This window comes from Vulpes lagopus, chromosome 12 (genome assembly GCF_018345385.1).
Source record: "Vulpes lagopus strain Blue_001 chromosome 12, ASM1834538v1, whole genome shotgun sequence".
NCBI lineage: Eukaryota > Metazoa > Chordata > Mammalia > Carnivora > Canidae > Vulpes > Vulpes lagopus.
Window position 1 is genome coordinate 5693293 of NC_054835.1, and position 22868 is coordinate 5716160.

General features: G+C 56.5%; 2 protein-coding genes across 4 annotated transcripts in view; both read right to left on the reverse strand.

Annotated features, from left to right (window-relative positions):
* Window positions 1-3732, reverse strand: part of ENG (endoglin) — a 30994-nt gene extending 27262 nt beyond the window's left edge. Inside the window, exon 1 of the mRNA XM_041725263.1 lies at window positions 3271-3732. Coding sequence (XP_041581197.1) covers window positions 3271-3337 — 67 coding nt within the window. The 5' untranslated portion in view covers window positions 3338-3732. The remainder of the gene's footprint in view (window positions 1-3270) is intronic.
* A 9881-nt stretch (window positions 3733-13613) lies between these two features.
* On the reverse strand, window positions 13614-22568 carry AK1 (adenylate kinase 1). 3 transcript variants are annotated; one of them, XM_041726485.1, is made up of 7 exons: window positions 22486-22568; window positions 19648-19686; window positions 18033-18068; window positions 17688-17851; window positions 16871-16987; window positions 14096-14287; window positions 13614-13849 (listed from the first exon to the last, which is right to left on the reverse strand). In XM_041726485.1, exons 2-7 carry the CDS (start codon window positions 19652-19654, stop codon window positions 13781-13783), a joined length of 585 nt encoding a protein of 194 aa, XP_041582419.1. In that variant the 5' UTR covers window positions 19655-19686; window positions 22486-22568; the 3' UTR covers window positions 13614-13780. The 3 variants fall into 3 exon arrangements, with proteins under 3 accessions (XP_041582419.1, XP_041582418.1, XP_041582417.1); XM_041726484.1 differs by lacking the exon at window positions 22486-22568 and having other exon boundaries at window positions 17688-17892; window positions 18014-18068; window positions 19648-19669; XM_041726483.1 differs by lacking the exon at window positions 22486-22568 and having other exon boundaries at window positions 17688-17895; window positions 18014-18068; window positions 19648-19669.
* Between the last annotated feature and the right edge of the window lie 300 nt (window positions 22569-22868).

The window sequence follows — 22868 nt, forward strand, 5'->3', positions numbered from 1 at the left end:
CAGGTTCAGGTTTTTCTCCATTTCAGCCGCAGGGTATTTCACTAAAAAATAATTCATTTGCTAGGGCCTAGGCTGATGGGTTTTTGTTACAGGTACCTATGGATCATACAGGTCCTTACAGAGTTGGGCACGTGACTCCACAGGGCTGAAGGTTGAGCTGGTGCACAAATTAGGGTTTTGAGACATTCTGCCAAGTTGTATTCCCAGAAGGCTGGACTCCTTCTTGGACCTGTTTTTCACCCATTTTAACCTTCTCCAGCCTGACTGAGGATGCCTTGGTCACTCCCACCCCACTCCCAGCATGAAGATCTCGGTTCCACACCCTGACCTGGGCCTCTGTCTGCCCTCCATGGGCCTCAGTTTCCCAGACTGTCACAGAGCTGGGCTGGATGGTTTGGAATGTCCTTGAACTGTATGATCACTGGGGTATTAGAACCTGCTCCTAGGAGCAAGCTGATAAATTATCAGGTTTTGTAATCTGCGATTAAACACAGCCATTGTGGGGATCCCTGGGTGGCTCAGCGGTTTGGCGCCAGCCTTTGGCCCAGGGCGCAATCCTGGAGTCCCGGGATTGAGTCCCGCGTCGAGCTCCCGGCATGGAGCCTGCTTCTCCCTCTGCCTGTGTCTCTGCCTCTCTCTCTCTATCTATCTATCATAAATGAATAAATAAAAAATCTTTAAAAAATAAAAATAATAATAAAAAATAAACACAGCCATTGTTAAAAATTAAATTGTGGGGCACCCGGATGGCTCAGTAGGTTAAGTGTCTGCCTTCAGCTCATGATCCTATGGTTCTGGGATCGAGCCCTGCGTTGGGCTCCCTGCTCAGCAGGGGAGTCTGCTCCTCCCTCTCTCTCTGCCCCTCTTTCTCTCTCTCTCAAGTAAATAAATAATATCTTTTTTAAAAAAATAAATTTTGGGGCACCTGGCTGGCTCAGTCAGTGGAGTATGTGACTCTTGATCTCGGGGTTGTAGGTTTGAGCCCCATTACTTAAAAATAAAATCTTAGGGGATCCCTGGGTGGCTCAGCAGTTCAGCGCCTGCCTCTGGCCTAGAGCATGGTCCTGGAACCCCAGGATCAAGTCCCACATTGGGCTCCTGCATGGAGCCTGCTTTTCCCTCTGCCTGTGTCTCCACCTCTCTGTCTCTGTCTCTCTGTCTCTAATGAATAAGTAAATAAAATCTTTAAAAAAAAAAATAAAATCTTAAAAAATTAAATTTTAGGGGCCCCTGGGTGGCTCAGTGGATGAGCATCTGCCTTTGGCTCAGATCGTGATCCCAGGTCCTGGGATCGAGTCCCACATCAGGCTAACTGCAGGGAAACTTTCTCCCTCTGCCTATGTCTCTGCCTCTCTCTCTGTTTCTCATGAATAAATAAATAAAATCTTTTAAAATAATTTAAGTTTTACAAGCTTAAAAATAAATTACATTTTAAAAATGGTAATAGGGATCCCTGGGTGGCGCAGCGGTTTGGCGCCTGCCTTTGGCCCAGGGCGCGATCCTGGAGACCGGGGATAGAATCCCACGTCGGGCTCCCGGTGCATGGAGCCTGCTTCTCCCTCTGCCTGTGTCTCTGCCTGTTTCTCTCTCTCTCTGTGTGTGACTATCATAAAAAAAAAAAAGGTAATAAATGTCAAAACTCATTATTTCCTAGCTATTTTACTCCATTTTTCTAAACCTATGCTCTTGAGGTCAGATGTCTGTTGCATCTGTGTGGCAAAGATACCAAAGGGTCTATGGACACCGCATCCCAACTGCAAGGTTGGTGAGTTGGTAGCTTGAAATCAGCCATATGAGAACATTTATACCCTGGACATTAACAAACACTATCCCCAACACCCTCCACCCCTGTTGTTAATTATTTGCCAGCACACCATTGCTTTCCATCCCGTAGAACCAGACCCTAAAGCTCTACACAGATCTTTCTCTGATGAGATGAAGAAGACAGTGTTATCAAGTTAGACACGTGGGGGAGGCAGGAGAAAGGGCAGCCTGGAGGCCTATCGTGGAGCCCAGGTAGGCTTCTGTCTAAGCTGTGTGAACCTGGCAGGTACAGCCTCTACTTCCTCTCCTGTGAAATGTGGAGATAAAGGCAGCCATCTTACCGGGTTTCGGGGAGCTCTATGGGGGTGGAGGGTGCGTATTACACATGCTTAGGAACCACAAGCCTAGGGTGAAATCTGTGCTCGGTCACTTAATGCCTGAGACAGTTTCCAGTGATCAGTAAGACAGGGGTAGGCGTTTAGAGACCAAGGACTAGGGGCTTTAAAGTCCACAGGTTGGGATCAGGTGGGGAGGGTGGCCACCACTGTACTCTTCCCCTACACTCTCTCCTCCCCACCCCCAGATCCTTTAGACAGCTTCTGGATGTGCCGTAGATGAAGGGTGCCCACCGGGCTGTCTGCGGAGTGGACATAGCGAGGCCGGCATGAGTGGGATGAGAGTGGGATGAAGGTCTGGGAGTCCCCAGCTCCTCATGGTCCCTCATCTGGTCACTTTTGGAAGGCCGCAGAACCATGACCACCTGGGAAAGCCCCCAGACAGAGAAGCCCCTGCAGAGCCCTGGGCCCGTGTCCCCACCCTGCAGCATCTTGAGGAAGAGGAAGTAAGTAGAGACAGAGGGAGAGCCCTATGTTCAAGAATGTTCTGGGAGCCGCTCAGGGGCCCTGGGGAGGTGAGAGGCAGGAATTTGAAGCGAATCATAAAGCCTCAATAACAACACAGAATCCCCCAGCCCGCTCTGGAGCTCGCTCTCTAAGCATGGCCTCACCACTGGCCCCCCAGCGCCCCAGAGGAGTTCCGTTGCCATCCCTGCTCTGCTCAGAGGCCCAAAGGTAGTCCCCCCAACATCACACCAGGAGGAAGTAACCACGTGAGATTTGAACCAAGAGCCTTAGTGCTGACTGCAAATCCACAGGCCCTCCTTCCCACAGGTTCCTCAGATGGGAACCTGAAGGCCCAGAGAGGGCAGGAGACCCTCCCCCCGCTGCACAGCACTCTGCGACCTAGGCTTCCTGGGGAGAAACTAGACTTAGCTGGTAGGGCAGAGGCCAGAGGCCGGGATTAAGGCAAATAACTCATCCCTTTATGCTTGAGACTTTTAGAGCTGAAAGTTCTCTATCTAGCCAAGACCGGATGGCGGGTACCCCCCTCTGGTGTCCAAGCCCCCCAGTACAGCCCCACTGGGCATGAGGTCAGGACCAGGAGAGATGCCGGGAGCACATGGGGCCGAGGCTCCCCCACCCCACCCCAGGGTCCCCCGAAACCTACCTGTATGTCTGAGGCTACAGATGGCCAGGAGTAGGGCGACGACCAGGGGAAGCGCAGTGCGTTCCATGCGGTCCACCAGGGGGTCTGCGCACGGGGCCTTATCCGGTGTCCAGGGGCAGGGCTGCAGGTGGGTGTGGGGGCCGGCGTGGGCGCGAGCGGGGACCCGAGGGGAAGAGGCGGCCTGAGCGACGGCGTCCCCGCTCCAGCCTTCTGAGGTGGCGGCGGAGGGGTCAGGAGAAGTGGGCACAGGGGCGCCGGGCCGGGCCGGGGGTCACGGCCAGAGGATGAGCAGGGCGGGGGTGCCGGGTCCTGGGGCGGTGGAGGCGGAGGCGGCAGCGGCAGGTCCCAGGTCCGGGCCTGGGGATGCAGCTGGAGGCTGGGGGGTCTGACAGGCAGCGGTGGGGAGCTCCGGGCTCATCCAGGCCGGCCTGGGAGGCAGGAAATGCGCTTCCTTAGAGAAGGGGCTGGGCCAGGCGGCCTGCCAGGCGCGCAGAGGAAGTGCCACGGGCTTTGTCGCTGGGTGGGGGGCCCTCGGGCTGGGGTGGGGGGGAATTGCGGTGGGGGGGTAGTGGGAGGGCCCAGGCTCCAGGCTGGTCTCCCTATGCACCCCACCCTCCCATCCCACCCCCTGCAGGGCCAGCTGCTGGGGCCCATCTGGCAGCCCCCAAAGCGCAGATGAAAATGATCACCCTAACAGCCCACCAAGGAGCCGTTCCAGGCCAAGCCCTGGCTAAGGAGGCCCAGGTGGAGCTTATAGTTCTTGAACTCAGTTGTCCCCATTCTGCAGATGAGAAAACAGAGGTCTGATGAGGTGAGATAATTGGCCCTGAAAGATGGATTTGATTAGGTGTCATCAAGCACCAAGCTTACATTAGCCTGCCACTGGCTTGTCGTTTCTTGCTTTGCAGGCAGGGAAACTAAGGCGTGGAATACGGAAGGAACACTCCCAAGTGGCAGCTGGGGCTGAGAGGCCTCAGGGCCCAGGGAGGATACGAAACACTAGGTCTGCCCCCTTCACGGGTGGAAAATCCTCCAGGGACAAAAGCCCCAGATGAAAAAGCCCCTGATGGCCTTCCTGAGGTCAGACGGCCCTGGATTCAAAGCCCTGCTCTCCTTACTCTGACCTTCAAGACCTCAAGCAAGTTTCCACAACCTTCCTCACCCTGTTTGTCAAGTGGGCACAATGGTGCCTTCCCAGCCATGCGGCTATGGGATCTGGGGAGGTCTGGGCACCAGGACAATGTGCTTAGGCCTGAACAGGAAGCACTCTCCCATGAGCCTGGGAGACAGTGTCAGAACTGGCCCTTAGTTCATTCTGCAAACAGTAAGTGCCAACTGTGTGCCCACATGGCGTTAGTCACAGGTGGCACCTGGGGGTCGGGTGAAGGGAGCCCAGAGGAAGCAGCCTGAACTGCCTGGCCTTTGAAGGACTTGGTGCCTGGGGGAGAGATGCAGAAGAAGGGGGTAAAGAGGGTCTGTTGGGCAGGGGACCAGCCCCAGCGAAGGCGCAATGCAGGAAGTAGTCGGACTGCTGTGGGACATGCAGGGGTGTGGTGGGGACAGGAAGGCTGGAGAAGCAGACTCTGGGCCGGGTTCTGGAGAGACGCCTTGAATGAAGGCCAAGGAATATCATGGAAGGTCCTGGAGCAGAAGCTGCTGGCTTGGAGAAGACAAATTGTGATATTTGCTGGCAGGACCCACAAACGGGATGAAGCCAGGAGGCCTTTCTTTTTATACTTGTCCTGGGTCCCAGATGGAGAAATGGAGGCCCAGGGAGGGAGGAGAAGGCAGGAGCCCTGGGTGCCTCTGGAGGGAGCAGAGTAGCAGTGTGTTTGTCCCTATAGGAGCTGATACAGGGGAGGGAAGGGCAGGTGTCGCTCCTTGTATGGGGACTGGGAGAAGGTTCACTGTGGGGCCCTGGAGCCAGTTTCTAGCCAGCCATGCGTGCGGGGTCACAGGAGGCCCTCCATGCCCTGCAAGCGGGAAGGCCGTGATGGGGAGGATGGGGCCATCCCAGGAGTGACAGCTCCTCTACCTGTTCCTGTGGGTGCAGAGATGGGGGGTGGGCCCTTCAAGGCAAAGGGCAGGGATGATGGAGGGGCCTGGGAGGTTTCCCCGAGGCCCTCTGAACAGAGTCTGTACCCCGGGGGACAGTTAACCCGGCCTCAGGGGCCGAACTCCCCAGTGCCCCAGGCCCCACCCTAGGCAGTCGGTGGCCTTATCAGCTCTGAATCCTCACAGCCACCCCTGGAGGCCAGTGACATTAAACCATTTACGGAAGAGGAACCCGAGGCTCCCTGAAGTTTATGTGACCCCCAGCAGGAAAGTGGAGACCTCAAGACTGCCTGGCTGCAAGCTCACCTCCTTCTCTGCTAAATGTGGAGCAGACACATGTCACCGTAGTTGTGGGTGTCACTGTGTGAGGGGTATCCAGGGCCATAGCAGGGACCCCATGGGAGGCCCTCCCCAAAACTTCCTCCTTCCCATTACCCGCCCCCACTCCATGCTACACAATCCATCCCCACACACTTTATACACAAGACCCACTGGATTCTCTAGAAAGCAAGAGAGGCTATAGGCAGACCCAAGAAAGAACATACAGGAAGCTTCCAAAAATAGAAAAAACCTACAGGCAGTTAGAGGAGGGCCTGGAGCCCCAACCCCAGGAGGAAGGAGATTGGGACCCGCCCGCCCTCCAACTGTGGAGAGGAGGTCACCCTGCAACTCCCTAGCACCTCAGGCCTCCACACCACGTTCTAGCCTGTGTGGAGTCATGTTGTGTGAGTCTCTCCACTTGACTAGAAGCCCCTTGAGGGGGCACTTTTTGTCTACACTGCAGGGTCCCCAGCACAGAGCCCAGGACCCTTTGGGCCTTAAGATCTGTTTATTGAAAGCATGAAGTACCAGGAAGGTAAGGCAGGGGTGGAGGCCAAGGACGCACAGGGCATTTGGGGTACAAAGAGGCAGGTCTCACTCATGTTCTCTAGTGGAAGAGGCCAGTCCTCCGTCTGGGTCGTCTGTCCCTGGGAGCTTGACAGTCATATTGTCTCACAGCTGGGGACAGACTTGGGGTTAACCACTTTTCATCTCTGTCTTGATGAACACATCTCTTATCTCTCCTCCCCCTCAGCCCTGCACAGATCACAGAGAGGAATGAGGGGGAGGAGGAAGAGTGGGAGGAGGACCGGGAGGAGGATTCATCCCTGCAGATTCACTGTGAGTTAGTGGCCTCCATCCACTGAAGGCTGCAGCCCTGACCAGGCCTTGTCCAGGCCAAGGGTGGTCATGGTCCACACTATGGTCCCTTTTGGTTCCCTTACACCCTGTCCACACCTGGGTAAACAGATCCTTCATTAAATTCTCAAATTATCCCACTGGAGCGTGCCATCTGTTTCCTGCTGGGGCTCTGGCTGATACAGACGTTCTCAGGTGCCGCCTAGCCACACGCCAAAGAGACACATGGCCGATGGCCAGGGCCCTGTGTCCTGACTCCACAGTGGGCAGGTGCACAAATCCTGCTCCTTCCTCCTCCTGGCTTGCTGCGGGGCCAGGGCCACGGGAAGGGACAGAGCACGTCTACCCTGGCCACTAGCCACAGGAGGAATTTTAGGCAGTCCCCCGGGAGGCCCCCAGGCGGCTGTCTGTCTCCGGCACCGGCCTGGAGCCAGAGGCTGCTGAGAACATCAGGGATGACCCCACAAGGACAAGGGAGAAAGTGGGTAAACAGGAATGAGAGCACGGGACTGGGAGTCAGGGTGTCCAGGGTGTCACTCTGTCTTAGGCGGCCTCTGGTAAAACCTTTCTACATTCTGGATCTCAGTTTCTTTACCTGCACAATGGGAGGACAGCCTGAGCCTGGAAAAGCTCGAAGTCAAGATTCAGAATCACCCCGCCATTCACAAGCTTGTCCAGCCCTGTGCCGAGAGCCAACTTACAGCCACGGAATAGGGTGACACTGTCATGCGTCCATTTTACAGGGCAGGAAACAGACTCGGGCATGCGTGGCTACAGGACTGGGGAGAAGCAGAGGATAATTCAAATCTGGGCCCATATTTCCTCCCATAGCTTCCAGAACATTCCATCTTCATGTTCTTCCCACCTCCCTGGTCACCTTATCTGCCCCCATGCTGGTTCCTCCTCATCCTCCCATGCTCGGCTCTTGGGCCTCTTCCTTTCTCTGTTTACACTCATTCCCAGGTCAGGTTTTTTTTGTTTTGTTTTGTTTTTCCCCCCAAGATTTTATTTATTTATTTATTTATTTATTTATTTATTTATTTATTTATTTATGAGACACACAGAGAGAGGCAGAGACACAGGCAGAAGGAGAAACAGGCTCCCTGCAAGGAGCCCGAAGTGGGACTCGATCCCAGATCCTGGGATCATGCCCTGAGCCAAAGGCAGACACTTAACCACTGAGCCACCCAGGCGCTCCCCAGGCCAGGTTTTCACAAACCTTTGAGACCATGAAGTTGTGTCCCAACACAAACCCTGGGACTTGGGCTCCGACAGTTGCAATGTTTTGTGAACGTATATATATACCCTTATGATGCTTATCCCTCTTGTCTCGTTTCCTTTCAAATACTGATCACAAGCCACTCTATTGATTTCATGACCCACCAGTGGGTCTTGGCCATAAAATACCATGCCTTAGTTCCCTGCCACTCCAAGTGTGGGCTTAGGATCTCCCGAGAGCTTCTCTCCAGCTCTGACCCAGAGACTTGCTGGCTCAGAGCCTGCATTTTTCTCAAGACCACCCCCCCCCCCCGGGCATCCATGGACACTTTAAATTTGAGAAGTGCTGTTCTGGGTGCCCTCATCCAAATAAATGGCTTTAAGTACCATCTCTATATACTGATGGCTTTCTACTTCCAGCCAGAACTCTCCCCCAGGCTCCAGGCTCCTGGACGTCAAATAAGCAGCTCAGACGCCATGCATCCCAAACCACATGCTGTTGGTTCTTCTGCCAACCCCTCCTGCCTCAGTGTCTCCATCTGAGACCATAACAGATTCCCTCCTCTCATTGCTCAAGCCCTGAGGTGGACGTTGACTCTCACTCCCCCTGCCCATCCAACCTACAAGCGAATCTTGTTGGTGCCTCACCCAATTTCCCAGTGTTCGTGGGGTCCCACCACAGCTACCACCCTGGTCACTACCAGCACCTCCTAAAATATTGCAGTCACCTCCTTACAGAGTTTCCTTGCTGCCACACTTACCCCAGCCCATTCTGCACGCAGTAAAGGGAGGCAGTTAAAGTTGAGCCAAGTTCCATCCTCCTGCTCAGCACCTATCTTGGGTCACCATCTCACTCAGTGCAAAAGCCAGAGCCCCTCAAATGGCCAGCTAGGTTTCACCTGTCCCATCTCCAACCTCGCCTTCTGCTCTGCTCTATCTTGTTCCCCAAACTCCAGCCAAACTGGCCTCCTTGCTGTTCCTGGAATGTGCCAGGCACACACCCACCCCAGGGCCTTTGCACTTGCTAGTCCCTCTTCCCCTAGATAACCACAGGGCTTTAAGTCACAGATCAAATGTCCCATGGTCAGTGAGGACTTCCCTGACCATGGCATTCAAAATAGCCCCCTCCCCACATCAGCAATTATTCTCCATCTGACACGCTATATATTGTGTGTGTTTGTTTTTGTTTTTGTTTTGTTGTTTTGTCTGTCTCCACCTCTAGAAGTTCCATGAGGGCACGGGCCTTGCTTTGTACACTGCCCAATACCCATCACTTCAAATAGTGCCTGGCCTGTGGGAGGTGTTTGAGAAGTACTGATAAAAAAAAAATGAACAGGCTAGCAGCTCAAGGTTGCAGCTCAAGGTTGTGATTCTGAGGCCTCAGGGTGTGGATGTTGGAGGCATTCTGAGCCCAAGGACAGGGTCTCTGAGAGGGAGAATGTTTCTCCATGGGGACATGGTGGTCACGAGGGTCAGTGGTACTGCCAGACTCTGCTCTGTTCTAGAAGAGAGAAATCCCTCAGATTCTCCTTCTCATTCCCCAAGGACAGGTACCTGCTGCCTCCTGAATGTTGGCCTTTCTGACGAAATCTGCTCCCCAGGGTCCAAAGAACCCTTGATGACCACCTAGGAGGCAGGAGAATTCACTGGGTCAGGATTCTAGAACCTCTAAGTTGTAAGGCTCAGAGTGCATAGAAAGAAAGGTGAGGCCCACGGAGGAGAGAGACTCACCCAGCACTCCTTGAACCATAGAGGGCAACACAGGCAGGAGACACTGCACCAGAGGACTGAGAAGGGGGCAGAAGCAGGAGAAGCAGGTGAGGGTCTAGCCCAGTACCCCTGCCTTGCTGTGTGGCCTGGGGCAAGTCATACAACCTCCCTGGGTCAGCTTCCCCTATAAGGAAGCCCTGAGCTCACAGGCTGCACATGTGCAGTAGGGCCCTGGCCCCCACCCCTCCGAAGCCCCCCCACCGTGGAGCCGCCAGGCCTTCCTGTTTACTCCAGGCCCCTCTTGAGGCTGGGAGGCGGCAGCCTTGGCCTCCTCTGCTCCCTGCTTCCTTCCTCTCCCACTTCAGTGCCTCTGGCCAGGCCCTCAGGGCCCTCCAGGCCAAGACTTGGGGGCGCAGTCCAGGGGGGGCATCTGAGGCCACCACCCCCGCCGAGTATTCTCTCTTTCTGAGATCCTAAGGTCTCTGGCTGGTCAGAATGTTCCGGCACTTTGGGACAAGCCATTGCCTGGAGCATCCCTAGAGACGCAAAGAGTGTGACATTTAAGACTGTCTCCTGCCTGGTCCTGATGCCATGCCCACCTCCCAGCCCACAGGAGCCCAGGAGCGGGTGACCCTGGAGACGTCCCTGCTCCCCGCCCTTGGACCAGCAGCCCAGCCTCACTGCCCAGACCAGCCCTGCTGAAGCAGAATGAGCTTTCTAAGCAGAAGCGGGAGATTTGTGTGCACTTGTAGTCTGGGCGCCCCACAGTCCTGGCCTTCCTGAGGGATGCCCAGGTGGCTCAGTGGGCAAAGCGCCTGCCTTCAGCTCAGGTCCTGATCTCAGGGTCCCGGGATCGAGATCGAGCCCCGTGTTGGGCTCCCTGCTCAGCAGGGAATCTGCTTCTCTCTCTGCCTCTCCCCTGCTCATGTTCTCTCTCTCTTTCAAATAAAAAACAAAATGAAAAAAATTAAAAAGGCTCTACTGGGCCTCACCTCTTAGGTGTTCTTGCCCCAGAGGCTGAGCCTGAATCTATGAAGCTTTACAACTAACTTCCAGTGTACAAGAAATTTAGGGGATGGAGGAGCAAGCCGGATGACACCAGGAGGAAGCAAAGGATGAATCTGGAAGGAGTTTTCTGCAGGACAGCTGGTGCCTCCACAGGCTGTTGTGACAGTCATTCCAGGCTGAAAGAGGTCTGACAGATGATTGCAATCAAGTGCATGTGTGATCCCGGGTTTACCCTGATTTGAACAAAGACCCATCTTGGGGACAATTGGGCAAAACTGCATGTGAGCTGATTATCCTATATTACGAAATTATCATTAACTTAGTATTATTGGGGACACCTGGGTGGCTCAGTGATTGAGTGTCTGCCTTTGGCTCGGGGTGTGATCCCGGGATCTAAGATGGAGTAACATGTTGGGCTCCCTGCACGGAGCCTGCTTCTCTCTCTGCCTGTGTCTCTGCCTCTCTCTCTGCCTCTCTGTCTCTGTGTCTCTCATGAATAAATAAATCTTTAAAAAAACCAAAACCAAAAACAGTATTATTGAAACTCTGAGCTGCAGTTATGTAGGAAGATGCCCTTATTCTTCAGAATCATACTTCAGGGGTGAAGTTTTTCTCGTATCTGTAATTTACTGTAAATACTTGGTCGAAAGCAAAACAATAATGAAGGGAATGTAGGGAAATAAAAGTTGCTAAATGTTGGTGACAAGTGTTATATTGTTTCCTCCAATTTTCTGTTTGAAATTTAAAAAAAAAAAATAGTTTTTAAACTTTTTTTTTTTTTTAATTTTGGAGAGAGTAGAGTGGGAGAGGCATGGAGGGGCAGAGGGAGAAAGAGAGGGAAAGAATCCTCAAGCGGACTCCCCCACTGAATGTGGAACCAGACACAGGGCTCGATCCCACAACCCTTAGATCATGACCTGAGCTGACATCAAGATTCAGATGCTTAACCAACTAAGCCACCCAAGCACCCTCCCTCCCCCAAGAAAACCTCTTTCTGAGCCTCCCATGACCCTTAGGGGAGAGATAGATACTTGGTTCAGCATTTAAGGCCCTGCAAATCTGGCCTTGTCTTTTGCTACTGCACCCCCTCTCACCTGCATCACAGCCAACAGGCTTCTGTGGCTCTGCAGAGCTATTCCCTTTACCCTTCCATGACCTCTCTAATGGTGAAGTGAGCTCCTAGGTATCTACAAGGCCCCACTACAGATCTCCACCTCAAGGAACTGGCTGCCAGCAGGAGCCCCTCTGAGTCTGTGCACTCACCTGCCCAGACTGGTCTCAGTTTTGTGACCACGGCCCCCTCCTCGTGCTGAGGGGCCATATCACAGCAGGTGGCGGCTTATGGGCTTGCCAGCATGGCCGGGGCTCTGGAAAATTGCTAAGTGAATGAACACGCATAAAGGAAACCCTCGAAGAAGGTCTGTGGTGGCAAGGATGGGGTGGTGGTTACTGGTGCTTTTACATTTGTGTATGTCTCTGTGTGTGTTTTCAAGTTTTCAACTTGTTTTTTAAGTGAATAAAGTGATTCTGCAGCCAGCAGTAGTTTGAGTCGGCTTAGGTTTTCATTAAACTGGGACACACCTGATTCAATGATGCTATAATTAAAAATAATAAAGATCATGAAGATGCTTCTGTCAGGTGAGTTCTCTAGCTATTCTCTCTGGCATGTCTTCCCCACTCATCCTCACGCTGATCCGACAACCCTGAGCTAGAAGGTGTGTACATGCATGGGTGCGTGTGTGAGTACGTGTGCACGCGTGTGCACACACATTAACCTGCTTGGATGGATGTGACCTGGAGACTCGGCGGTAGAAGGTCACAGAGCAACTGAGGCTCCCCCTTGCACTGCAGGGCAGAGGGCTTTCCTGCACGTCTACCCAAGCCAGAGGGCTCATCCCCATGTGATGCCTGCTTTCCACCTCTCCTGGGCTCTCATTTATTTGTTCTGTGTTCTTCTTTCAATAGACCCACTTTTATAACTTAAATATGTTTTATTTTAAAGGAAAGTTTCGGAGCAGCCTGGGTGGCTCAACGGTTTAGTGCCGCCTGCAGCCCAGGGCCTGATCCTGGGATCCCAATATCAAGTCCCACATTGGGCTCCCTGCGTGGAGCCTACTTCTCCCTCTGCCTGTGTCTCTGCCTCTCTCTCTCTCATGAATAAATAAATACAATCTTTTAAAAAAATAAAGTTTCAATAACTAATGTAGATGGAAAACCAGCCACACTTGCCATAAAGAAAAGGGGATGCAGCATGGGCACAATCAGCCCCATGTGGGGTTTTGTTTTGGCCCAGTGTGACCCGCTGAAGGCCCTCTTGGCTCTAGAGGAGTCAGCCTGGGCTGGGACAGGTGTTAAGGATACATGAGCCCCAAGTTGAACCTTCCTCGGTGATGAGGTCACAGAGTGAAAGAACAGGAAAGGGAAGCGAGTTCTCCCCCTGGGGATTCTGGGACACCCCAGCCCTGCTCATCCCCAAGGCCACTCTGATCTCAGTTCCCACAGCCATGATGACCAACAGCCTATACCCTCATCCAGTGTGTCCTCATCCTATCCTTGAGGGGTGGGGGTCTCAGGAGACATGGACCCTAACTCAGATTTGGAAACGGGCTCAGAAAGGGCAGGTTGTGATTTGTCTGGGGACATATGGTGGGAGATCCTCCACGTCTCACCTCCTCAGGGAGGTACCACTGACCATTCATCTCGATGCCCTTTTCAGACACTCAGAGTTTCTTGTACCCAGGAAGCCAATTCAACACCCACCCTGACAGCTGACGTGCGCCACCCTGCTGCCCTGGAAGCTCCCCAAAGCCCATGACCTCGCTGCCTATTGCACACAGGCCCCAATGGCGTTAAGCACAGAAAACACACTCAGATTGATGAGGGGTCAGAGCCAAGGCCACACAGCAAGGACCTGGAGGAACCCAGGTCGGGCTCGGCTGTGCCTGACAATCCGTCTCTGAGAGCAAGGATCCTGCCTCAGTCACCCTGGCCCCCCAAGCTCCCCAGGCCATGGGTGAGGAAGGGCCCTGGGTCTTCCCGTGGTACTAGGGGAAGGCAGCTGGCCAAGGTGGGCTGAGGGGCCCGAGGGAGCCCGGGAGGGTGAGGGACTAGGAGAGGCCATCCCATGTGGATCAACTCCAGTGAAAGCAAAGAAAAAGGAATAAGACCGAATGTCCTTGGAAATTCCTTTAGTGCTTGGCTGTCCATGAAAACAGGATAAAGTGGCTTCCTCTGTCTGTGCTCCAGCCGGGCAGGGTGGAGGCGCTGAGCCCAGGCCAGGACAGCCTCAGGCAGGACAGGGGTGGGGCGGGGCTCGGCTGGGGAAGGGGCTCTGGGACTGCTACTTGAGGGCATCCAGGTGGGTGCAGACTTGGGAGAAGACATTGTCCACGGAGCCTTCAGCATTGACCTGTGGGGAGAGCGCCGGAGGGGCAGAGGGGACAGGGAGGTCTGGGTGGGCCCACGGAGGCAGGGGCTCACTCCCCGCAGGGGCCTGGCCTGGCTGCAGAGCTCGGAGCCCTGCCACAAGGGGCAGCAGCCCATCACCGCGCCACTGGGGGAACCAAAGGAGGGCTGGCCCCAGGTCACCGGGATTTTGGCCACCCCGAGCAAAAACCCGGTTTCCCAGGGCCCCCGGGGACTGCAGAGGGCGCACCTTGCGTACGATGCCACGTTTCTCATAAAAGGCAATGACAGGTTCTGTGGCCTTGTAGTAGGTCTCCAACCGCTTCTTGATGGTCTCCTCATTGTCATCCACTCGCCCGCTGGTCTCTCCACGCTTCAGGAGCCGCTGGGTCATGGTCTCTGGGCCTGCGTCCACATACAGCAGCAGCGTGGGCTGTCCAATCTGCAGGTGGAGCAGTACTCATAGGGGCCCCATTGCCCCTGGGCCACCTCCACCCCGTCCTCCCGAGTCCCAGGCCCCACCTGAGACCCACTCAGACCTCCAAGCCTTTCCCCAAGGCAGCCTGAGGGACCTTCCAAAAACCACTGCCCTGCTCCCCACCTCTCCCATGGCTCCCCAGTGCCCTCAGAGGACGGCTTCCTGCCCTCCTCATCTCGTGTTTCCCACTCCTTGGCTCTCCTTGCTTCAGCCACGTGGACTCTGTAGTCTGAGCTCTCATCAACCTCCTCCCACGCCAGGCCGTTGCTCATGCCAGAAACTGTTACCCTCAATACCAAGTGCTGGCCTTCAGATTGGAACAAAAATCTCGTTCCTCCAGGGCAGTCTTCCAGGATGCTACCCCCACCACCATTCCCAGCTCCCTGCGGGAACCACACCACCACCACCCCGTTTTCCTGCTGGGCATCTGTTTCAGGCAGCTCAGAGCCATCTTCCTGAGGCCTCCTTTTCCAGCTGGACTCTCTGTGGCCCAGAGAAGGAGACTGGACTCCCTGGCTTTGGAGGCCTCCAGCCAGGCCTGAACACCATTTCCCACATCTGTCCTGGTTGCCCTGTCCCCCCCGCCTTTTTTAATATTTATTTATTTATTTATTTATGATAGAGAGAGAGAGAGAGAGAGAGAGAGAAAGAGAGAGAGAGAGAGAGAGAGAGAGGCAGAGACACAGGAGGAGGGAGAAGCAGGCTCCATACCAGGAGCCTGACGCGGGACTCGATCCCGGGACTCGATCCCGGGACTCCAGGATCGCGCCCTGGGCCAAAGGCAGGCGCCAAACCGCTGAGCCACCCAGGCTCATCAAGCAGGCTGATCCCCTGCCCTGTCCCCTTGATTCTGTTCTCCCCACACCAGCCTGACCCTTCCAGCCAAGTCCATCCTGCCCTCTCCTCCGCCCAGAATGTCTCAGGAGGTATCTGGTGATTTACTTAGTTTCCCTCTCCCCTGCCAGCCAGGGGCCCCTGAGGGCAGTGAGGCATCTGTCTGCACAGCAGAGCTGGGCAAGGACTTGACAAGGGCTGCCAGGAGGGGTGACGGCCCCGCTGAGCTGGGGGTGGTGGTGGTGGTGGTGTTTCTGAACAATGTCATTGTCACTGGAATAAACATTTCATCCCCGCAAAGGGTGAGAAGGAGCAAGGCTGACCCATCCTCAGTCGATGAGGCCCTGATGCCCCCTGGTGTCCAGATCTGAGAAGACCAGGTGCCCAGACCCTGGGAGGCCTTGGCAGGGCTGGGCCCTGTGCTGAGCCCACTGCCCACAATAGTGCCAACAACAGCCCCAGGAGGGAAGGAGACTTTGAGTAATCTCATTTTCCAGGTGTGGCCCTGAGGGTCAGAGATGACATCACACAGCTGGTACGTGTGTGTCACAACCAGACATGCTTTGAGGCTGCCTAGCACCTGACCACAGTGTCCATGCCCTCCTAGTCTGAAGGAAGCCCAGCCAACTTCCATTTCAAAGATAGGGAAACTGAGGCCCAGGACAGGGTAGACACTTTCTTGAAGTCCTGCAGGCACTTAAAGGTCAGGAAATACAATCTCCTACCTCTGGATGAGGCTCAAAGCTATGGACACTCAATGATGGCCCCAGTCCTGCACGCTTGGGAAGTGGGAGTTGAGGGACTGGTCCTGCTCCAGCCCAATGGGATCTACTAAGAGGCCCTCCTTGAGCCCGCCCCACCTCTTGCTACTCCCCCTCCCCTTGCAGCTCTGTTTCCCTAGTATGACCTGTGACACCAGAGGCACGGGGGTAGGGGTGTACAGCCCTGTGTATAAGTGTGCTGTATCAGTGTGCATGCACTGTGTGAGCATGTGCGCATGTATACTGCCAGATGTGTGTGCACATGCATGCATGCCTGTGCACATGTGTGTCTGTCCGTGGCTTTGTGCACACGTGTGTGTGCTCTGTATGTGCTCACATGTACATGTGCTTGTGTGCCTGTGTGTTTGGGAAAGGTGTCCCCCACCCCATTTTCCTGCTGGGCATCTGTTTCAGGCAGCTCAGAGCCATCTTCCTTGAGGCCTACCTTTTCCAGCTGGATTCCCTGTGGCCCAGAGGAGACTGGACTCTCTGGCCTCAGGAGCCTCCAGCCAGGTCTGAACCCTTTCCCACATCTGTCCTGGTTGCCCTGCCCCCCAGCTGACCCTTCCAGCCCAGTCCATCCTGCTCCCTGCCCCTCTGCCTACATGTTTATAAGATGCCAAGCCCCACTTCTGAAGGGTACATTCTCTCTCATCGCCATTCTGCTCCATAAGGCAGCCGCCAACTCTGTCCCCCTATTTTGCAAATGGGGACACTGATGAAGTTCCAGGAGGCAAAATGATTGGCTGAAGGTCTGCTGAGCCAGAACCTGAGCTCAGGTTTGTGAGCTCTCCAGTCTGTGCTTCCTCTTCTTAAACTCTTCCCTGGTTGCCCTCCTCACCCTTCTCCCCTCTCCGACCCCACAATCAGTCTCTCTCTGGCCATAATGGCAGCCTCTGCCTGGCTCCCCCACCTCACAGCTCCCAAATGTACCCAGCAGGTTGCACCTTACCATCCGCTCAAACTCCTCTCCCTGCTGTACCTCCCGAGGGTAGCCATCGATCAGGAAGCCTTTGGAAGTATCTACCTTGGCCACCATGGCATCTCGGAGCATGTCCAACACTGTCTCCTGGGGGCACAGGAAAAGATGGCGGGGGTCATGAGCTCCTTCCCCTATCTCTTCCTCCAGGCCTCTGCCCTAATAAAGGTGTTCCAAACAAGCCTCCCTCTCCAGGAAGCCTCCTTTGACTGTGAGCACTTGACTGGTTGATCAAATCATTCATTCATCCATCCATTTGTTCAACAGTATGTACTGAATCCCTCCTCCCAGCCAGCTCCTGCCCAGGAGGACCATGGGAACAAAGCAGAACCTCCTCAAGAAGCTCACAGTGTGGTGATGTTGATTAATCAATTTCCAAGCATGACATAGGTTGAATGGGCAAAGAAGGAGGCTTTTGTAGTCATAAGATTAGGGGGTCTAAGCTCAAATCTGTGGAGCCAGGAATGTCTGAAAGGAGGAGGAAAGAACATTCCAGGCAGGAAGGAGTATGATGAGATTGACAGGACAGAAAGGCCAGGGCAGCTGGAAGGTGGAAAGTTGGGGTGGGGTAGAGTGAGTGAGTAATGTGAGGCTGAAGGGGTCAGCAGGGCAGGGTCCTCAGAGCTCTGGGAGCTTCTAGAAGGAATTTCCCGCCAACGGCAATGGGGACCAGAGCAGGAGTGTTTGGAGCCAGGGAAGATCAAGGCAGCATTGCCAGGGCATCATGGGCTTTGCTGGCTGGAGCCCGCTCAGGGCCACCATCACCCCCCACCCCACCGGGCCCACTCACCAGTGGCACCAGCTGCCCCTTCTCCATGATTTCCGACAGCATCTTGCCCCTGGCCGAGCCTGAGCTGACCTCGGCCCTCAGAAGGTCCCCGGTGGAGAGGTGGGTGTAGCCGTACTTCTGCACAATCTTCTCACACTGGGTGCCCTTCCCTGAGCCGGGCCCTCCTGCAAGCGCCCACCCGTTCGGAAGCCCCATGAAATGGGAGCTGCTGCAGGGACAGGATCTGCCCAGATCACCCAGCGAAGGAGGGGCGGAGCCCGGGGTGCAGCCCCCAGGCCCAGGCTCCCATAGACACCTGCAAAAAGCCTCCCTGCTTGCTGCCTTACCCGCCTGCCTTGGACTCACCCACCACAAAGATGATTTTGGTTTTCTTCAGCTTCTCTGAGGGAGAGAAAAGGGGAGCAGGGTTCAGTCACTCACTTGACAAATAGCCAGAAGCACCTCTGGAGTCCCAGGCCCGTGCCAGGCCTTAGGCAGAGGGATGGACACGGCTCCTGCTCCTGCCCAGAGTGACTGGTGACAGGGGAGCAAAGCTCAGCGGTCAGGGAAGGGGGGGGGTATTCCAGGCAGAAGAACCAGCACAGGCAGAGGCCTGGAGGCTCCAGACTTGGCACAGGCTGAGGACCACTCCAAGGGGCTCAGAGGCCACCCCTCACTGCCCCTCCCTGTGGGCTGCTGGGCTGCAGCAGGTCACCTCTGGCCTTAGAGTCTTCCACGTTGCAGTGGTTTCTGGAGCAGTAGGCACCCATGGTCCTGTTCTCCCGTGTCCCCTAGCCTTCCCCTCCCAGACCCTGGGCCTGCCCATTGCCCGCCTTCTCTGGGCAGCACAAGTATGGAGTTGGCAACCGCAACATATGTTGCCCTGGAGACTGTTGCCAGGGAAGAGGGCTGCGGTGGGCATGTAGAACCCTTGCCCAGAGAGGGAGGTGAACTCATGCTGCAGCCTCTGCCCTGCCAGCCCTTAGAACTCAGCAAGACCCCAGCCTCACCAGATAAGGGAAACAGGCTTGTAGAGGCCAGGGCCTGCTCTGAGGATGCCGGGCCTGGAACTGGAACCTGGGCCCTGTTCCCAGATTGCTCAGCCTTGCCCTCTTCTCAGGCAAGTAGGCCCTCACTATGTCACCTTAGGCAAGGATCCCCACCCCTCCCTGGCTCTCTGTCCCTCCCGAGGAAGGCCTGGCAGCTCCCAGGGGTCCTCTGGCCCTGAGGCTGGAGGCCTAGAGGACCTGTCAGAAGAACAACTCCTTGTGTGGGTTCCCATCAACTGCCTGCCAAGTTCCTGCCAAGTGCTGGGTACAACCTGGAGGTGGGGGGAGGCCACACCCCAGGGCCAGCTGATGTCTGGGGCCCAAGGGGAAGAAGGGTGACCCCTGGCTCAGGCAGCAGCAGCAGGCTCCTTTAAGAGCCGCCCAGGCTGAGGCACAACGCCAAGGATGGGGCGGTGAAACTGCCAGGAGGAAGGCCAGCCAGGCACCCTGCTGGCTGCACGTCTCCCTCCTGTCCAGGCCCAGAGCAGCCAGGAGGGCCCACGGTGTTCTCAAGACCCACCCCCTCTGGACAACAGGGGAACTGAGTCCCACAGAGGGGCTGGACCTCACCTCGTCCTTGTCAGGCTTGGCATTTGTATACTTGGGGCCCCTCCCCAGGGCCAGCCACCCCCTTGCCAGCACCCACCCTTTCTAGAAAGAGGCAGGGATTTAGCTCTATAAATACCAGCGTAGGAGGTGAGCTATGGGGCCCTCAGGAGCCTCACAGAGGCCTCATTGCTTCTAAAATTAATCTTGGAGCTGGCAGATCCCATGACATGCCTGAGGAAGATGCTGCAGGCTCCCAGGCAGGGCCCTCTGGCAGCCCCAGAACCTCCTCCAACCCTTCTCAGAACGTCTCCTGAAAGCACACCCCCTTGACAGATGGGCACACTGAGGCCCAGGCAGTGAGCGGGAAAGAAGAGCCTCGGTACCTTCCATCCTGCTGAGGTCCGGGGAGCCGAGTCAGCACACTGCAAGACAAGGGTACAGGCAGGGCAGATGAGGGGGACCTTCCTCCACCTGCCCTGCTCCTGCCAGGCTGCACGGTATGCACCAGGCCCTGACGCTCCCAAGGGTACAGGGCAGGGAAGGCCCCGAAGGTTGGGTGACCTTGGGAAAGTCACCTTTCCTTGGTGTGCTTCCACGGCCTTGCCTGCAACAACAGGGCGGCAGCCCCTTCCCGTCACCTCTTCCCGCTGGAGGAGCCAGTGGTGAGGACAGTCCTCAGGGACACCAACAGTGGCGTCAGCAACCGCTGAGGGGCTCCCCTAGTTAAGTCCCAGAAAGCAGACGTCTGCCCAACACCTTGGCAACACTCCCTAGGGCCAGGAGGAAAGCTTGTGGAGGGGAGGCTGGGGTGGCAAGGCCTCTTGAGCTGCATGTGTCTTCCTCTGGGCTGGGATTGGGACAAGGATGCTCAAAGGGACACAGAAGCCTGATGGGGAGGCAGCTGTGGGAGTTGCTCAAGTGGACACAGCCCTGGAAAGTTTTCGTGGGGGGGGGGGTCTCACACCCTCATACGGCCCCTGCCCTCTCACCCCCTTAGGATCTTGCTGCACCCCCTGCCTTCCTCTCAGCATGTGAATCAACCACACCCCCTCTGGGGACCCCACTCTGCTCCAACCTCTCCTTCCACCTGGAGTTGTCACCTACATACCCACCTGCCCTCCCCAAGGCCACCAGCGACCATCACAGCCACTCTTGCCCTGACCTTTGATGCCCAACCCTTAGCCAGCATTCCCTCTGCCTGGCATCCTCCCAACCCCCTTACTTCACCCTCACCCTGTTGGCTTCAGGTTCCCAGGATCCCTGTTTCTGCCCAGCCAAACCTGGCCCTCCCTCCCCAGCCCACGGTCCCTGGACAGGCCTGGAGTCCCCACAGACTCTCCCATGTCCCCAGTTCCATGCCCTGTTGCCCAGCCAGAGGCCCCAGTTTGTGTGAACATCCTTCTCCCACACCCCACTTCACCCCTGCACGTGCATACCCCCTCTCTTGCTCCTGAACCACTCTCCGTCCAGCCTGTGTCCTCACCACCACTTTCTTGTTCCGGCCAGAGTGCCTGGCCACTGCCCCAGCCTCCCATGGGTCTTCCTGCCTCCATACCCCACCAGGCAATCTGCAGGATTCTTTCTGGTCAGCATCAGACCACATCACTCACCTGCTTAAAACCCTTCCATGTGGGGCCCCCTCAGCTTCCAAGATAAGCCTGAGCCCCTAACATGGATGATAGGGCCCAACAACCTGGCTCCTGCCCCCCCTCTGCAGCCTTAACAGCCACCATTTGAACAGCTTGGAGCTTCCTCACCCCCCATGACTATGCCCCACCTCCAGACCCTGATGCCTGGATGCTTTTCTCCAGGTGCTACTGTCCAGGATTCAGTTCAGGTGTCACCTCCTCCTGAAAGTCTTCCTGGACTTTGCCCTCCACTCCTGGACTTTTTGCCTCCTTTGAATGCTCCCAGCACTGCACACACCACCTGGTATTGGACCGCTCTGTTGTGCAGCTGGCCTGTGTGCCCCACCAGATTGGGCCTGGGCCTGGCTCTGGGCAGAGCAGAGGGCTGGGTGCCTCACTCTGTGCTCGGAGCTGTCTTGGAAGGTATTTGAGGCTTAGAGAGGAGCAGAGACTTTCTCCAGAGACTGGCTGGGGTCAGACTCAGGCTGCATTTTCTGCTGCTTTAGGCCTGGCACCCAGTAGGTCTTTGAGCAGTTTTGCTGACTGTCCTGCCACTTGTGGGGCATGAGTTATAGCCTCTTTCCTGCTGAGTGTGCTTAAGGAAGGGTAGAAACAGCCAATGCTCTGAAGCAGCTGGCAAGGGAGGTGGAGGGTCCCAAGGCCAGGGAGAACCTGCAGTGACACCCTGAGGAGTGGCCTCGCACCCACCTTGCCCTGCCTCCTCCCAGTAACCTAAGCCCCTCTGTCCTACTGGCACTTGCTACTTCCTTGGTCCAAAATAACTTGGGTCGTGAGGAGGCCTCCCAGAGGCCAGGGGTCCAGGATGGAGTTGGGTTACCGGCTCAGCACCCAGGCCTTATAAGGCCCCTAGATCGAGGCTGCAGCAACTCCACTTGTGACTGGGTGGTCTGCCCAGGGGCCTGGGGAACTGAGGCCCAGAAGGACAGTGACTTAAGGGTTCCTCCTCACTCAGCTGTGTGACCTTGGGCAGCTGGCGTCCCCTCTCTGGGCCTGCACCCCCAGGCCCCATCCTGCTGCTGCTGGAGACTCCTGAGTGAATATCTGAGCGGTGCTCAGAAAAGGTCCCATGTGTTGGCCCCGGGGCTCCTTAGAGCCCTCGCCCTTTCAGGAGGCCAAACATCCAGGGGGCTTCCTGCCCCCCACCCCCCACCCCCGCACTCAAAATGACGCGGCAGGATAGCTCCTCCAATCTCTTGGGCTCCCGCCAGGTCCTCCAGGGCAGGCGTCAGGCCACAGCCCCCTTCCCTGGGCCCCAGCCGGGACGTTCCAAGGCAGGGACCTGGAGCCCCCGGCCCCCGGAGTGCCCGCGGGGACAAAGGGGCGTCGGGCTGGAGGCGAGGCGGGAGTGCAGCGCACACCCCCCGACCCGGGCACACCACGGTGGCACGAACACCCGGAGCAGAGCCTGGGAAGAGCAGACCGGCGAACACACGCGGGTCCCAGCCGCCCAGACAAACCCGCAGCCGCGCGAACCCCAAGGCTGCCCGACGCGCGCAGCGCCGCGGCCCGGGCCGGCCCCCACCCCCCGCGGAGGCGCCCCCGCGCCCAGGCCCGCGGGCGCGCAGCACTGACCTGGGGGAGGCGTGCGGCGGGCGCCCGGGCCGGTGGTGCCCTGCCCGTCCTCGCCGGCCGCCCGCAAAGGCGACTATTTATAAGGCTGTCAGCAGCGCGCAGCATGCCGGGAGCAGCGCTCGGGAGGGCAGGGAGGAGGGAAGGCAGGAGGGAGAGGGACCCGGAGGGAGGGGGCGCCTGGGCCCGGGGAGCCCCGCTGGGAGGCCGGAGCCCCCGCGCCGCGCCGCGCCGCGCCCCGCCCCGGGCATCTTCCCCCGGTGGCTGCGCCTGCAGGGCTTGCCGTCCCCGCGCCACCGCCGCCGGGGTACCCACATCACTGCGGGGTGTAGGGTCGGGTTTCTTCTGTAACAGCGGGGAAACTGAGGCTCAGAGACTAGAGGCTC

What these genes read in the sequence shown, in the direction of transcription:
- AK1 (XM_041726483.1), bottom strand. An exon ending in AGGGGCAGCTGGTGCCACTG is followed by an intron (nt 16,988 to 17,687) that starts GTGAGTGGGCCC and finishes CTGTGCCCCCAG; the next exon opens with GAGACAGTGTTGGACATGCT. An exon ending in AACGTGGCATCGTACGCAAG is followed by an intron (nt 13,850 to 14,095) that starts GTGCGCCCTCTG and finishes CTCTCCCCACAG; the next exon opens with GTCAATGCTGAAGGCTCCGT.